The 15,711-nt window shown below is 43.9% G+C and overlaps 1 protein-coding gene across 5 annotated transcripts in view; it reads right to left on the reverse strand.

Moving 5' to 3' along the window:
• Nucleotides 1-15,711, reverse strand: part of ltbp1 (latent transforming growth factor beta binding protein 1) — an 81,230-nt gene that overhangs the window by 10,991 nt on the left and 54,528 nt on the right. For 3 of the 5 annotated variants that reach the window (XM_066697120.1, XM_066697121.1, XM_066697119.1), the window contains 12 exons: nt 14,899-14,997; nt 12,994-13,119; nt 12,403-12,528; nt 10,783-10,905; nt 10,168-10,287; nt 7,626-7,748; nt 7,132-7,254; nt 6,760-6,885; nt 6,509-6,637; nt 3,984-4,106; nt 2,890-3,018; nt 1,106-1,234 (listed from right to left, as the gene is read on the reverse strand). In XM_066697120.1, coding sequence (XP_066553217.1) covers nt 1,106-1,234; nt 2,890-3,018; nt 3,984-4,106; nt 6,509-6,637; nt 6,760-6,885; nt 7,132-7,254; nt 7,626-7,748; nt 10,168-10,287; nt 10,783-10,905; nt 12,403-12,528; nt 12,994-13,119; nt 14,899-14,997 — 1,476 coding nt within the window. The remainder of the gene's footprint in view (nt 1-1,105; nt 1,235-2,889; nt 3,019-3,983; nt 4,107-6,508; nt 6,638-6,759; nt 6,886-7,131; nt 7,255-7,625; nt 7,749-10,167; nt 10,288-10,782; nt 10,906-12,402; nt 12,529-12,993; nt 13,120-14,898; nt 14,998-15,711) is intronic. The other 2 variants (XM_066697122.1, XM_066697123.1) reach the window with 2 other exon arrangements.

Below are 15,711 nucleotides of genomic sequence, written 5' to 3' on the forward strand. Positions count from 1 at the left end.
CTTGAGGAATTCAGTAGCACAATCAATAGACAAGAGCTAATTAGATAAGAGAAAGTTGTGCAGCTCAGTTGTGTTCCTGAGCAGTTCTCCCCTCTCCCTTTCGAGATTCACCATAGAGCAAGCATAGAAAGTAAAACCTATTGAGGTTGACTGTAAAAAGAGACTTCGCAAGGGACTACTGTTTAACATACAATCTGCATCTTTGCTCATTGGAATTTAAGTCCTGTTGTGCTCTTCTTGAAAAAGCAAAGATAAAAAAGCCTGCAAAATGCTCATCTTGAGGCCTTTATATATCCTATTTCAAGAGAAAGGTAAGGAAGGGAAAATTGCTCTTCTTCATGTTTCTCAGCTCAACACCAGCACTTTTTCCAATCACTAAGTTAAAGCCCCATACAGGCACGGAGAGATGTTTTATGCATTACAAGTGTAGAGTTAAATTGAATGATAATAAATGATAGCATCAATCACAATCCTGGCGTAGCTCCAACCTTCACTGTCAAGTGGATACTATCTAGATTGCTAGATAGACTGAAAAATATCACAACGGTGTCACAATGGAACAATCTCTCAGCAGACATTACGAATCATTTGAGTCAAAGTGTTGTTTTTCCTCACCGGGGGCAGCTGGGCCTCTAGGCTGCGTCTAATTCTCTGTTAAGAACATGAATTTTTGGCGCGTTTTTAATACATTCATATCAGCGTGTAATCTAGTTCAGTGCAATGCTGATTCTGCTGCAGATACCCATGGCTTGTGTGGCTTCTCTCCATTTTCCAAGGGACTGTTCCCCAGTGTGTGCCCCCCACGCATTAACCTTACATTGAGAAGAAAACATACCAAGCAAAGGCACAAGTCCAGAAGCTTGTACTTTACAAAGGGGATTGGGGTTTGTACTGCCTGTAAGGAGGGGGAAACTGCCTTTTCAAATGAACAGGTGAGTCCCAGAGAATTGACTGATCTTACAGTGGCAACGGACCGCGTTCACACAGCACTCTGCACTGCTGTGGCGGGCCGTGTGCTGTACTGTGTCAGGTGTATGGTGGGCTGTGGGTCAGACCCCTCTGCGAGACAGCAGGGGTGCCTCGGCCCTGGCTCTCCCTCACTCACCCACACAGCCTTGGCCGTCCGGCTGCTCCTGGAAGCCCTGGTCGCACAGACAGCGGAAGGAGCCAGCGGTGTTCTCGCAGAAGCCATGCCTGCCGCACAACGTGCTGTTTACTGAACACTCATCCACATCTGAAAAGGACACAGCACAGACAGCGTGAGGCCTCCGCCAGCCGCCGTCACTCCCTGTCCCCGAAACCTGCACCCTGAGCCCTCTGGGCAACCTGTCTGTAGACTTCAAGAGGGTGTACAGAGGAGGCAAATCACAAAGCTGTTGTTGTTTAGCTCCTGTGGTGTATTGTATCCATGCTTTCTTTTGTTCTGTTTATTTTTGCATCAATTATCTTAAATTCACACCTCACTTCATGTGTTTCAAGAGAGGCAAATACTTCAGTACAGGTCTAATGCTGTATCTTCCAGTGTCTACATCCCCTGGCTTTTTCTATTCCTGTTACTTGTGATCAAGCTGCAGATACAGCACTTGAACACGTCCGTTTATGGAGGTTCTGAGATTGGAGCCGACCCATTTATTTCACTGTTTGGTGAAAATACACTATTCTATGCCAGTGGTGCAATAGATTAAATGGAATTGAAAGAAAGGAGGATACACATAGATAAACAAAGCAGCAGTTTTTAAGGTTCATTCCTCACTGTAATAATGTCCAAAAACAATTGTATTATTGTGCAAATGAAGAATATGAATTGTTATTTTAAATAAATGCATAAAAGTGAACTTTAATCTAATCAGCAGGATTGGTAAATGCTTACTGCTCCCATACACAAACAATTCTCTCATAGTATAGTTCGTCAAACTGGGATTTCGATGACAAATCCTGGAAAATAATTCCAGGGCACTGACACACCCAGCATGAGCAACAGGAACACGATCTATAAACCACACACAACATGGAAACAATGCAGTGTAAGAGTGTGTGGAGAACAAACAAATGAGAAGCATTGCAGGGCGTCACAACAGCATAGCGGACAGATGAAGACCAACTACATCACAAACAAGCCACTAATATGCAACTAGAAAGCAGCAGACTCCTTCACTCACATTGCAATGACTGAAATGTGTCTGGTTACTAGTCACTGGACAAAGATGGACAGTTTAGCATGAAGCTCAGCTACCGACAGGTCCACTACAGCACACACAACTACAGTATAATGTCGTTCACACATTATACACAGTGCCCTTTCAGGTAAGGTCAAAAGGATACTGCTTTACATGACAAGACAGTGTTAGGAAACTCAGAGGACCATCTGGGCCACATGAAGAGACAGGCATTTTGTTAGATGTGAGTGCGGGTGAAGAACTAGACAAGGCCATACAGTGGTTGATCTTACTTGTACTTCCAATGTTTGGAACTGTTTGCAGTTCAGCAACTTACTTCTGAACAAAAAAGATGACCATCTCTAGCTTCCTCAGCAGCACACATTATGAAAGCAGAATGGCAACAAGATTGCTGCCCACACACAAAATGACCGCGACCACATTAATCTGTGTGAAAAGCTCCACACTCCTTATTCTGGCAAACAACAGCAGTTTACTTCAAGCGCTGACACACACATACTCACCCACCTGTGCACACAATATTCGTTGTATGGAGACACAGGGTGGGAGGCTTTAGTTTAGCGTGAAGCTAGACTGACAGCCAAAAAGGATGGTATGGGGGTGGGAAGGGACGTCTGGGAATGGTTAAACGATGAATGCAAAGCAAGTAAGTTATGTGAGGGGAGGATGGGGTGAGGGAGCTCCAGCAGTCTGTCTGCCTGGACCAACTCACCAACGCAGATCCCATTGGGCTCCAGGGTGTGGCCTGGAGGACAGTCCACGATGCACTGGTACGAGCCCAGGGCGTTCTCACAGCGCCACGTCCCACAGATACCGCTCTCTTCCTCACACTCATCAATATCTGTGTGAGATCAAATCGGTCACACGCAAACCAAATACCCACTGGAGGTGTAAGAGGGGCATTAAACATACACTGAGCTCAGCCTAGACACACTTTTTTGACGCACTGTTGTTGGGAAGGCTAAAATCTGTCCGAGGCTCATTTACTCCATGACCTTCTAAATTTAAACATAGTCCTGTCATAGGATGGGAGGGGGCGAGACAACTGCCATCAGTCATATTATGAAGGACAAGCAGAATAGACTTCCCAAGGGTGGTCGGGTTTATTACTAATGGAAAAAGTTTCAAGATGACCTGGGTCTGGGAGAGACTGCCAGACCCGGTTGTCCTTGGGAATTAAAGGTCTACAAGGAAGCTGATTAAGATCTTGGGATCTTCAAGAGAACATTCTGCAATTAGACCTGGGGGAGGTATTGGCAGCTCCGCAGGTCCTCCAGCCAAACTGGCTAAGGATTAAATGAGTCTTCCTTATTAAAAAATATTTATTCTCCCCACCCCCCAAACAAAAGGCTTAAAGGTTATTCCTGACCAAGTATTTCCACTGCTTAAAGACATCTCAGACATTGTTGCTTCAGTCAACGAACAATCTAATTTAAAAGAGTTTGCTCGTCCACGATAGATGCAATCGTTATGCTCCCTCCTTTCTAAGCCTAGGCCCTCACAGGCAGAGAGCACTGTAAGTTCAGCTGGTGGGGCGAGACTCGGGGCAGATTTTCTAATGTTACCTAGGGGGGAGTAAAGGAGTTTCGTCAAAGCAATGAGAAACAGATGGGCCACCAAAGAGAGGAGCAGACACACATATATCGATGATGTCATTATTATGTCTAGAGAAATTCACAAAGAATAAAAAATAAGATAATTATAGAATGGGGATAGTTAATTATAGTCATCATCACCACATTGTAGAGCTTAAATCAAAATAAAAAAAGCTCTATAAAAATCTACCAAATATGAACCATAGGTTACCAATGCAAGTCTCGTTAGCCGCGTGAAGGCGATACCCTGAAGCACAATCGCAGCTATAGGAGCCCGCCGTGTTGACGCATGAGCCCCCATGACACTTGGTACCAGCTGCACATTCATCCACATCTGGAAGAGACACATACCTGTTTAAGTTAATGAACACATTAGACAGAACACTCACAACACATCAGTGTGAAGGGCGTGAGAGACGAACAAGACGAGACAAACCAAGTCCCGGCCCAGCAGGACGCTTTCAACCCAGAGGACTGGAGTTTCTCAGCTATATACGAACATATACCGTATATACAGTCAGTATTGACCCATAGACCTCTCCTGTGACGTGCGCCACATCGTGGACTATAACAGACAAGAAGGCTGGAGAACCGAACGCAGACAAGAATGCACTTTATCAACAGCGACTGCACTTTATCACAGGCAAACAGGGCTGGCAAGAATCCATGTCTTTCAAGTGATGTCTGTTTCCAACTTCTCAGTAATGGGAGTGCAGAAGACATCAGAGCCAGATGCATCGGGCCAGATCGCAGCTGTGGGAGGAACATAATCAAAGCCAGCTGAGCATCCCGTCTGGACTGCTGATTTCAATAGGCCAGACCTGTCTGGATGCAGAACCACTGTACATTCCCTCGATCGCACAACTAGAAGCAGTTGAGATTGGAATTCTTGCCTACAGTTAAAAAAATCTACATAACCAAATCTGCCAGTTGTGTTGTGCCATTGATTTAAATTTTCTATTTTAGACATGCAAGCTTCCAATAGTTCTGAATTTGCCCCTGCTGTATGGTAGGGCTTATTGGGATAATTGTTATGCCCTAATAGCAGCCAATCAGCAGTTACTAACCTGCAATGTGTAGTAAACCATAGCGGAGGGAGAGATGGCAACAGAATAAAAAGTGAGGTAATATTTCACCGACCCACAATCCTGGCCAACAAACCCCATTTGATTCCATTGTTACTGCTGCGTCTACACTTGTTTTGTTGGGCTGCTCTTCAAAGCTGATTTAATTAATATTTTTTTTTATTCTGATTTCTCCTGAGACACAGGGTCAAGGCTGCGTCAATCCTCCCCTGTTCTATTTCCATTGGTTTGCAAAGCAGCGTGTGAGCGGGGAGACTGCAGTTCATTGCACGCGGCGTCAGCGGCAGGTGCCAAGGTGCATTATGGGTCCGGCTCTGCAGCTGCTTCAGACGCCAATCATTTACAATCAAAGACCTGGCGCGACCCCCCGCTGACCGACACCCAATGGGGGAATCTTTCCCACGGGACATTCGCAATGATCAGACACATGTCGCTTGTTTATTATTTCCTTTTCTGGTTTTGAATGGTTCTTTATATGAATTCAAAAGAAAAATATGAAAAACAAAAGCGATAAATTATAATATCTGAATAAGAGGTCTTCAGCGCAATTTCCAGATACCAAATTCGTACTCAGTTTTGCTCTGTTGTGCTTTTTGAAAACCTCCCGACTCATTAGAAAGTGTTTGTTTGGCATGGCTCCTACGCTGATCCTCAGCCTTCTTCTCAACCCTGCCGAGAGTCAAAGAAAGAGTGCTGCAAGAAATATTTCTCCTCGTCTAGACAGCCAGCTCAAAGGCCCCCTTTTTATTTTTACTGCAGGAAAGGGCATTTAAAACCGCTCTGACGATGGGCAAGCCTTCTGGCATGGGCTGCTGGAGGAAAATACCAGCAACATATGTAAAACTAATTAAACACCACTTTCCAGGGGCAATAAGGCATTTACAGAGGATGGGGAAATACACATCTGAAATTATAAGATTAGATAAGTCAGCCATGTAACTGGCAAAGCATCCCTAATTGATGAAACTGTAATCACAGACGAGAGCCCAGCTAATAAGCCGAGTGGGTTTTCTGTGCAGCAGCTTGTCAGCGTCCCCGCAGGCCACTTGTTTGTGTTGATCAGGCCCATTGAAACGTTAAACACGCTGTCTCCTTCAACAGAGTCCCTTCAAGACGATGGCATCTGAAGGAAATGAAATGTCTTACTCGGTAACCGTTAAGAGCTGCCACCTTCATAGAGACCAGCCGTCTCTCACTGGGATGCCGTGCCGGTACAGTGAGCGCGAGTCATCTCTCCCGACGCTGGCTCCCCTCATGTAGTCCAAACTTTACATTTCAAATCACAGTGAACTACTCTCGTTTACTCTTTTTCCTATAAAGTATGCGGCTCGGAAAATCTGGCTGCTGAAAGATTAAGCTGTTAATGACCAATACTGGTAAGGGTCTGATAATATGCATTTCATAGTTGATTTTTTTAATGTTCCAGTCACAATCTGTAATAAGTCTGTCCCCAGTATATACAGATTAAAACTATCCCTCTGTGGTGATGCATTAGAAAGCCTCACTAGTAATTCTGACTAATTCATTTTACTGATCACTCCTTTTCTTTGACTTTTTTCCCCCTCAGAAATTCCTCTACACTAGAATCTACTTCCAGAAAGCCACACTGGGCAGGACCTCGCTCTCCGTCTTCAGGTTGCCTTCAGCTTACCTTCGCAGGACTGCGAGTCATCCGTAGCAGCAAAGCCCTGCTCACAAATACAGTAGAATGAGCCGTGCGTGTTGAAGCACGTCCCGTGAGGAACGCAGAGATCGGAGTCGTCCAGGCACTCGTCAACGTCTACGACAATGACACAAGGGGAAACAGGGTCAGCGAGCTCAGAGAGACACGTGTCACACAAACTAGTGTGGGCTGGTCCTGGAGAACAGAGATGATGCACATACTTGGCAGTTGGGGTTTACCTTGACACTGTGTCCCGTTGACCGCCTGGTAGCCATCTGGACAGGTACACTGGTATGATCCCAGGTTGTTAACACACTGGCCTACCTCTCCACAGGGGTGGAGCAGCTCCTGGCACTCATCAACATCTGGAAGCACAAAGTAAACTGCACCTTACACACTAGACTGCGGGAGACAGGCCTGGAAGCTGTGGGGGAGAACCACGGTGTCCCAGCTGTGGAAATGATTCCCGACCTCACAGCTGGAGAGCAGTCTGATAGGCGGACTTTTTTGAGTTTTCACTGGCGACCCGCTGTCTAAAAGCAACCTAATCACTGTGTTAATCTGCTGAAGCTTAGATCTAGGATTGTATGATATAACCAGAGTCCTCTTACCATCGCACTGGTCACCGTCAGATGAAATCCTGAACCCGGGGCCACAGTTGCAGACGAAGGACCCCTCGGTATTGCGGCAAAGTCCTCTGACACACACGCTTTGGTCTTGACACTCGTCAAAATCTGGGAGCAGAGAAGTCTTTAGTCACAATGATGCAGGGGACAGAATGGCACAGAACAACCTTGACACACCCATTCCCACCCCATCGGTGGAATGAATATGGCACGACGAATCAATTTATTCACAAATACCAGATGTTTATATGGAAAATAATCCGCATTGCCACCTTTCATGGAGTTAAGTTAGTCAATATTCTAAGCAAGCGTCAGTTGTTGTTTCAGTTTAGCTTCTTCACACGAATGCAACTTTGATTTTTCGCTGTATAACATCATTCCTTTTTCAATCCCTGTCCACAACATCTGCCTTCTCGCTCATTTAACGTCGGACAAGTATTTATAAAAGCCACTTTGTCAATATGAATAAGCAAACTTACCTGTGCACGATCTGCCATCTGGACTTTCCTCATATCCCTTATTACATTTACAAACATAATATCCTTCAAGGTTGGAACATTTGCCATTGGAGCACAGCGACCTGTCCAGGCATTCATTAACGTCTAGGCGAGAGGAAACAGGAAATCAGGCGGATTTCTACAACACGGCCGTGTGCCATCAGATATCCTTGTTAAAAAAATGGAATTCAACATTAATCAAATATAATAATTTTACAAACAAAAAACAGCTTTACACAATTATGAAAATTATACATTTTTAGTGGAAATTCTATACATTGACTTTTTATTCCAACATCTGCACGGTATATTGTTCTATACGCTGGAATGTTGTCTGGACAGTCTCATAGAGCCACATTCCTTAATTCCTTCCCAAATTCATTTCCCATTCATTAATGCTTGCATACTGTAGTACATCTAGTTTTGCCTCGCAGAAGAACATTCAACAATCTGCTGTCAGTTTCAGACCAGCTATTCAAATAGCAGATCTACACTGGTGGCTTTTTGGATGGCGAAGGAAGGAGCTGATGTTTCAACAGAGGCTGCTTTTTTACACTGCTTCTGGAAATTATAAGGTCTGAGTCGAATTGTATGCTTTGATTTTCCACAAGTACTGTATTGTGGAAGCAGGTCAAGAATGCAGGATTCCTCGAAAAATCCCAAGGCGTGTTTCAATTTGATTTCTTTTCTTTTAGTAAAATACTGTTCATATGACACCAGCGCGTTGAGCTTCAATAACAAAACGGTTTAAAACTATTTAGCTATAGACAAAAGCACTGACACCCTTTTCAGAAAGTGACTTTTGTTCATTAGAGATGTAAATGTTACATTTTTGTTTAAGTCTTACACGATTTATTTATCGTTAACTCTTGATTAATAATTGTTAACGTATATGATTCATACGATACTCGTTAAGACCGTTACATAAAAACAACGAGAAAGCGTGTTTCTTTCCGACGCTACTGTGGCACATCAGAGGGGAAATGTATAAGTCATAAGTCATAGAAGAAGCTATTTTTTTCTGTCAGGAAACCGCTGAAGATTCCTCACTCTCTGATGGGATAGCCAGGGCTCTGGGCTGGAGCGTCAACACAGGGAGACTTTCAGCTCAGATAACTGTAAGCATCGCACAGACAGGACCGAAGAGGAAGTCTTTCTAATGCAAGACCCATCCATCGATCGCTGTAGATCGGTGAACCTACACCCCAGCCCCCCCCCCCCCACCCAGCTTCCTCCGCAACCGCACGGCAATCGGAGCTCTTCGGTGGCAGCAAAAGGTGACAAGGAGACATCTAACAATAGCAAAGCCAACATAAAAACTGTCTAGACATAAAACATAAAACTCTGAAGGGCTTAGCGACTGGCTGAGGTTTTCAGAAATGCACAAAACACCAGACCCTGCTGAGCCTCATACAACACTTCTTTCCTTCTTTTGTGAAGGGCACCATGACTGCTAGTAAATATTAATATATTGTGGAAAATATTATACTGTCATTGTAACAAGTTTGATATGGTGATGTAATTCTCCTAGACCTTCAGATTCCTCCCACCTTGGGACTGAATGTTTGGTGCAGTGCGTTTAATTGCTTATTTGGGCCATGCTGATGTGTGCATTCACAGGTCTGAGGTCTGGATTTCAATCCCATAGAATACCTCTGGGATGAACTGGAGCCGTGAATCAGAATAGAAATTGCACCGCAGTAGGAATTGTATGATATTACTTGGGCCGTTCAACAAAAGGATTGTATTCACTGAGGCCAAGGATAGGCCCACGTGCCATTAGAAACAGCTGCCTTTTGTTACATATCTGTCTGTCTGTCTGTCTATCCATCTATATATACAGTGTTTAGTGTACAGTATATCTTGAGGTATGTCTGTTCAGTAAAGGGGTACTAGTGGTTTGGGTGCCTTAACCTCCATCTTATAAGACGATTCAGAGGATGCCGAATTCCTCTTCTGTAAGCCGTGCTGCAGCAGTGATTTCTTTTATTTTTATGGCAGGCCAGAAAAAAAAACCCACTAAGCATCTGCTGCCTTTTTATGATTCTTTGGAAAGTCTCAGCAGAGTATCATAATAAAGGAGTGCAAGGAAGAGCGAGCGAGGGGGTGCCAAGGTAAACACGGGCTGCAGGACAGAGCAGACACCTAGCAGCGATTCAGCTCAGAAAACCAGACAGCCACACATTCGCTCACATATATCCCATTGCTGAGGCCTGTAAACACCCGACTGGAACTACAATACACTGCCCTGTGCGCTGAAAGTCTGACTGAAAGTATTTTTATTTATTTAAGATGGAATCATTCTTCACATGGCTACAGTACATTATCAATCTCTACGGTCTGATTAATATATCACACTTTTTTTTGGATCAGGTACTTTTCCCTCCCGGTTTTAGTATAATTTCGGAGGCACAAGAACTGTACATTTCGATTTTGAGATCTACTTCCACAGAATGGGGAACTAGCTAGTCAAAACCTCCGAGAATTACTCCTAGAGTTGTGTATTGACATGTGTGGTACATACCGACACACTGTCCGCCTCGGCCTTCATATCCATTGGGACACGGGGTGCACTCGTAAGACCCCAGCGTGTTCAAGCAGCGACCCGAGGGGCAGATCTGTCTGTCATAGCATTCATTAATATCTGAGGGGAGAAAGCCTTGATGTTAACATCCAAGATGAAAACTAATCACGCTACTTCACATGAACATCACACAGGCAGGCCAAGTCACTCATCAATTAAAAAGTTGCGTCCCTTTACATGAATAAATACACAAGAGTTGATTTAATGACTTTAATGAGTTAATTCCCCATCAAGCTCGAGACATGACTGCTGTTTAATATATTTTAAATGCTGCACAAATGACCACAGTATTTATTTTCTAATCTGTTTTTACTCAGTAGCTCGACTGCCCAGAGACACAGCGGTCGGACTGCAAAGCCAAACTCTTCTATCATTTTTAAAGACTTTGTTTTGGAGAGAACAGCCAACACGGCATGTCAAAGGTCCCAGCCGGCCCAGCGCTGATAGTTCTGCTTTTAATGACACCTGAAACCCAACGAGTATTTTTAACCGGCGATGTTAATGCCAGTCTGTAAAAATAGCTGCGGAATCTCACAGCCCCCGCCACCCCCGTACCTTCGCAGCTCCCTCTCCTGGTCATCCGGTAGCCGGGCTCGCAGTGGCGGCAGGTGTACGAGCCCATCGTGTTCTCGCAGAAGCCGTCCCCGCAGATGTTGCGTCCCGAACACTCGTCCAGGTCTGAGAAAGAGGGACAAAGAGCTTCATTAGTCACTGCCCCAGTTCCCACAATGCTCTGGGAGAGAACATCAACCACTTAAATTTTGTGGAACAGACTGATGACAATACAAGTAGAAGGACAATCAAATCAATCAATGTTTCAATTTATTATAGTGCCCCATATACGCTAAAGTGTCTCAGGGCGCTGCACAATTTAATAACAGCACAACACACACACAATTATCCAATAACACCTCTCGTCTTTCCAAAATAATAATGATGATCGGAAGAGACATATAGAACTTACCGTCCTCTCGGAAGGGATTCGAAGATTAATTTGATACAGATCAGCCAAACCGGAGTGAAGTAAGAGTAATAAAACTAGACAGGGCTTTAATCTATGAACAGGAAAGAGCATTTTATTCAGCTTCAGCTGTAGTTAATGAATTTAAATTCTTCTATGTATGTTTTCATAAACAACATCCTGATAAATGACAAGTAAGTTTTATTTTGTTCGTATATTCCCTGATCTCTGGAATCCCCATTAAGCTCAATCATCCGCCTTGTTGGAGTGTGTTTTGTGTTTGGAAAAACAGCAATTCTGTACCAGGAAAAGGACCTCCACGGGATCGTGCCCAGGAACTGGAAAGAACATGTTGCTGGTGTTATGATGGGAACAGACCGCCCATGTAGGGCCACACACCCCAGAGTTCATTGTGGTAGCAGTTACAAGCTGACTGGATGATTAAAACATCTTTTTTGAATTCCTGACCAAGCATTTTAGGATCCCCACTTGTGAGTGTCCCTTGTTAAGAGCATCTATGATTGCAGGGGTCAGAGGAAATGGGCTTTCCTAACAGGGACTTCCTCAGAGCAGAGCTGTCCAGCACAGTCCTGGAGATGGGGGGGAGGGGCTCACTGGCCGTGTCTGTTTGGGGGAATGGAACCAGACCTTGTATTTTCCTTAGTCTCTAGGACACCCAGAGGAACAAACTATCGCCCCCACTACACAGAGCACATAAATACATCAATAACCTGATCCTAGTAAACATCATCTGGTTGTCTATCTTATGTCCAAACGTCTTGTTTTTTTGGACTTCAACTTTGTTATGGCTTGACCACCAAAAACTGGATAATAAAATAATAAAAAAGGTGAATATATCAACTCAGTTAGAAGGTTGTCTTAATTTAGACGCAACATTTTGAATGCCAAAGCAAGTCACAATAATAACCATTCTTCAGAATCTGATTTTCTTCAGTGAGGGGTAAGAAAACAAGAAAGAAAAAACTATACTATCTAATTACTCTCCATTATGCATCTAATTAGACACAAAACATCAAAGATGCAGAGCTTAAAGGGAAAGTGCAGACACTTACAAAAACGTAACAAACGTGCCAAATGTATCCCGTTATGGCAAAACATGTGTTGATCTAACCAGAGTTTCATGTTCAGAAATAGTCTGGCCAGGGTTCCTGTTTTTTTGTTTCTTGTTACAAGTGGGAGTGAAATAACTTTACCGATGCAATTTGTTCCCTCTTCATCCGGCGTGAAGCCAGGTCGGCACACACACCGGAAACTTCCCTCCGTGTTCTCACAGTGACCATTGGAACAAATGCGGGGGTTCTGCTCACATTCATTAACGTCTGTTAAAACAAGGGGATACATCGCAACATGTCAGGTAAAAATAGCAACCAGGGCCCCATCGATCATTTACAGAAAAGAAAAACAGCAGGACTTGAGAAAGAAATGAAGGATGATTTGGAATTACACTGAAAAACATCATCATTTTCAGAGCGACCAGAGCAAAATGAAAGATCTGTCAGGCAGTTATCGTGCCCCAGTCCAAGTTGAACTGCTGCCTAAGTCAGCTTAAAAGTAAAACAAAACTTGATGGCAAACTCCCATGCAGGGTTGTAAAGCACTGTCAAGTCCTTTCAAGTAGAGTTTTACAAATCCATCAATGCAGTCAAGGAAAGCTGTGCTATTTGATTTCAAACACTTGTCTAGCAGGTGTTTAGTTGAAAGAAAGAAAAGAACATTCTATGTGATAAAAAGTTTTCCCGGTTGACTAAGAGCTCATTGTTCATTGTCCAGCTGCCTCGCCTCACCTTCGCAGGTGGTCCCCTCGCTGTCCATGTGGAAGCCCTCGTCACAGATACAGGTGTAGCCCTCGGGGAGGTTGATGCAGTATCCGGGTCCGCAGATCTCGGGGCTCACCGCACACTCGTCAACTTCTGCGTGAAGACGGCAAAACATCAAACTGGTTAGACTGATCAAACGTGTGGAGCTTGTGAGCAAACCCAGTCCGCACACAGAGCACACTCACCAGTTCCTAGTTACATATTTTGGGCAATATGTTTTCCATTTAAATACTTTGTGATTTCATGCATATTAAATTAAATGCAAATATGAAAGTTCCCAATACAGTCATTCCCTAGCTGGGTTTATAAATGCAATTTTTTTAGCAACTAGGCAACAGTCGTCTTCTTTACGAAACAGGTTATGACAGCTCTTTCACTAACCTGGGCTATAATGTTTTGTGGGTAGCGAGTGCCCCTTCACATAAAATGGGTGTTGTCTTTGGACGAAGTAAAATTACTTTTGCTTACGGCGACACGAGCACGACTCAAGAACTCGATGCGACATCAGTAGAATTAGATTACATGTAAATGGCACTGCGTGGGTCAATTATGAATTCCAGTTTACCAAATGTCTGTCAGCGGATCTCCTATACACATTTCTGCATGAATACAGTATCACTTTCCCCAGATATAAAAAAAAAAAAAAAGAAGAAAGGCAAAGGAACTCAGGGAGTCTTGGGCTTGAATTTCCCCCTAGCGCTAGTGGACCTAAATATCCTAGTTACTCCTGATTGGTCAGTTTCAACTGAGCTACAGAGCTTTGTCATGGCTTGCCCCTCCACCATTGAGCTGCCTTATACAGACACAGATTGTGTCCAACCGCTCCACAACATCATAACACAAACAGGTGGCCGTCCTGGAATAGGTTGTGTATCGTTTTCTCCAATGAATTTCTCTCAAAGCCCCCCCGGATACACTCAGTACAATAACAGCACAGATTGGCATCAATGCAAAAGGTGATTCTTCCCACTGTGCAATAAAACATAATGGCTCAAATTCCTCGTTTCCCAGAAGGAAGACACTGTCCAACTTCCAACTGTCATAGGATGGATATTAATAAATATCCTGTGTTGACACTGCATTGTTTATGTGGAGGGTGAGCACTTAAGCAAAGATTAGATTGTGTTCAGACCCTGTTTACCTAAATTAGAAGAGACTGAACGACTTGAAATAATCTCACAACTCCAGAGAAACCCCCTGGGAAGATGCGAGGAGGTGGGAGAGAGCCCACGATGTCCCAGTTACAGCACATTCCTCGATAAGCCTATTTTTGAAATGACCTGTGAAGAATTTGTGTGTGGGTTAAACACAAATACACTGCTGTTAACGGACAAGTTAAAAAGATAACAGTTTCTATTTCTGAATAATCAGCCCCAACACGTTTGTTGGGGAGAGTGAGGTCACAGTGCATAGGCAGAGTGCGGTACTGAAATTCCTGCTGTGGGCGCCCTGGCATTAAATCTTACAAAGCCATTCCTCAAGACCGTTCACGCGTGATCCTGACTGCATCGTATTGTTTAAAGAGTTTAATTAAATAATAAGATTTTAACAGTTTCTCATGAAACAGTGTTACAGTTGGGGGGGGGCACAAACACTCTTACCCAGTCAAAATGACTCCCTGACCCCCTGCCTGTTTAAAAGTCACTTCCACAGTGTATAAACAAGGACATCGAAATCCTTTATCCTACTGGGGGGAGAGCCAACTCTTACAGCAGTCACTACATACTGGTCATGGATAGCTGAATTTACCCTATATGAGCCTGTTCATCTGGGCTGTCAGTTTACCATGCGGGTATTATTGTGTGGTGGAGAAACAAACAAAAAGATTTGCAGTTTTATTCCTTCGTGAATTGAGATTTGCGGGGGGATTACCTGACACCTTGATGGGCGCAATGACCTGGCTGGCACTGGAGGTGGACACTTCGGGGGCCACTTCCACAGGGGCAGGTGGGGAGGTCTTCTCTATCACATCTGTGGAGCCGGGAGAGACAGCTGGAGTCATATATATGTGGTGTGTATTATATATATCTATATATACATATGTATACATACACCACATTCTACTTCAGTATGCAGCTGAGGTCCTTAAATTATACATCACACAGTTGTGTTTAAGGGTGGATATAAACACAAGCATAAACACCTTAAGAAAATGTGCCAATTAAAAACATAGATACATCAACAACTATTAAGACAGTTCGGTGCATGGGATACGTCAGTTACCTAAATCTGATCAAGTGCAACACATGGAAAACCTTTGGAAATCTTACTGGCAGACGTGCGAGGAAAATGGGGTTTCCCGTTTGGTGCTGAGCACATTACACAAGCGGCAGAATGTAGAATGGTGAACCCTCATCAAAGGACCAATAAACACGAGGGTTATTACCGTGTGGCAAGTGCCAACAAACCCACTAACCACCACAGTGGATTCCTGGGCAATGACAGAGGGAACAACAGAGCCACAGATACGCCTCAATAAAGGGAAACTCGTGGAGAAATTAGGCAGAAAATATCCCCCGAGAAAGTCTCTTGGACAGACAGGCAACTGCACTTGTTCATGCTGGTGATTAGAACGCTTCAATGATCTCTGGGATATAAAAATAACCTCTGTACACTGTCAGTAAAGGACAGACTACAGAAAATATTCTACAGAAATAGTTGATAAAAATGCTGCTGTTGACTAAA

Source organism: Amia ocellicauda, chromosome 23 (assembly GCF_036373705.1).
Source record: "Amia ocellicauda isolate fAmiCal2 chromosome 23, fAmiCal2.hap1, whole genome shotgun sequence".
Taxonomy (NCBI): domain Eukaryota; kingdom Metazoa; phylum Chordata; class Actinopteri; order Amiiformes; family Amiidae; genus Amia; species Amia ocellicauda.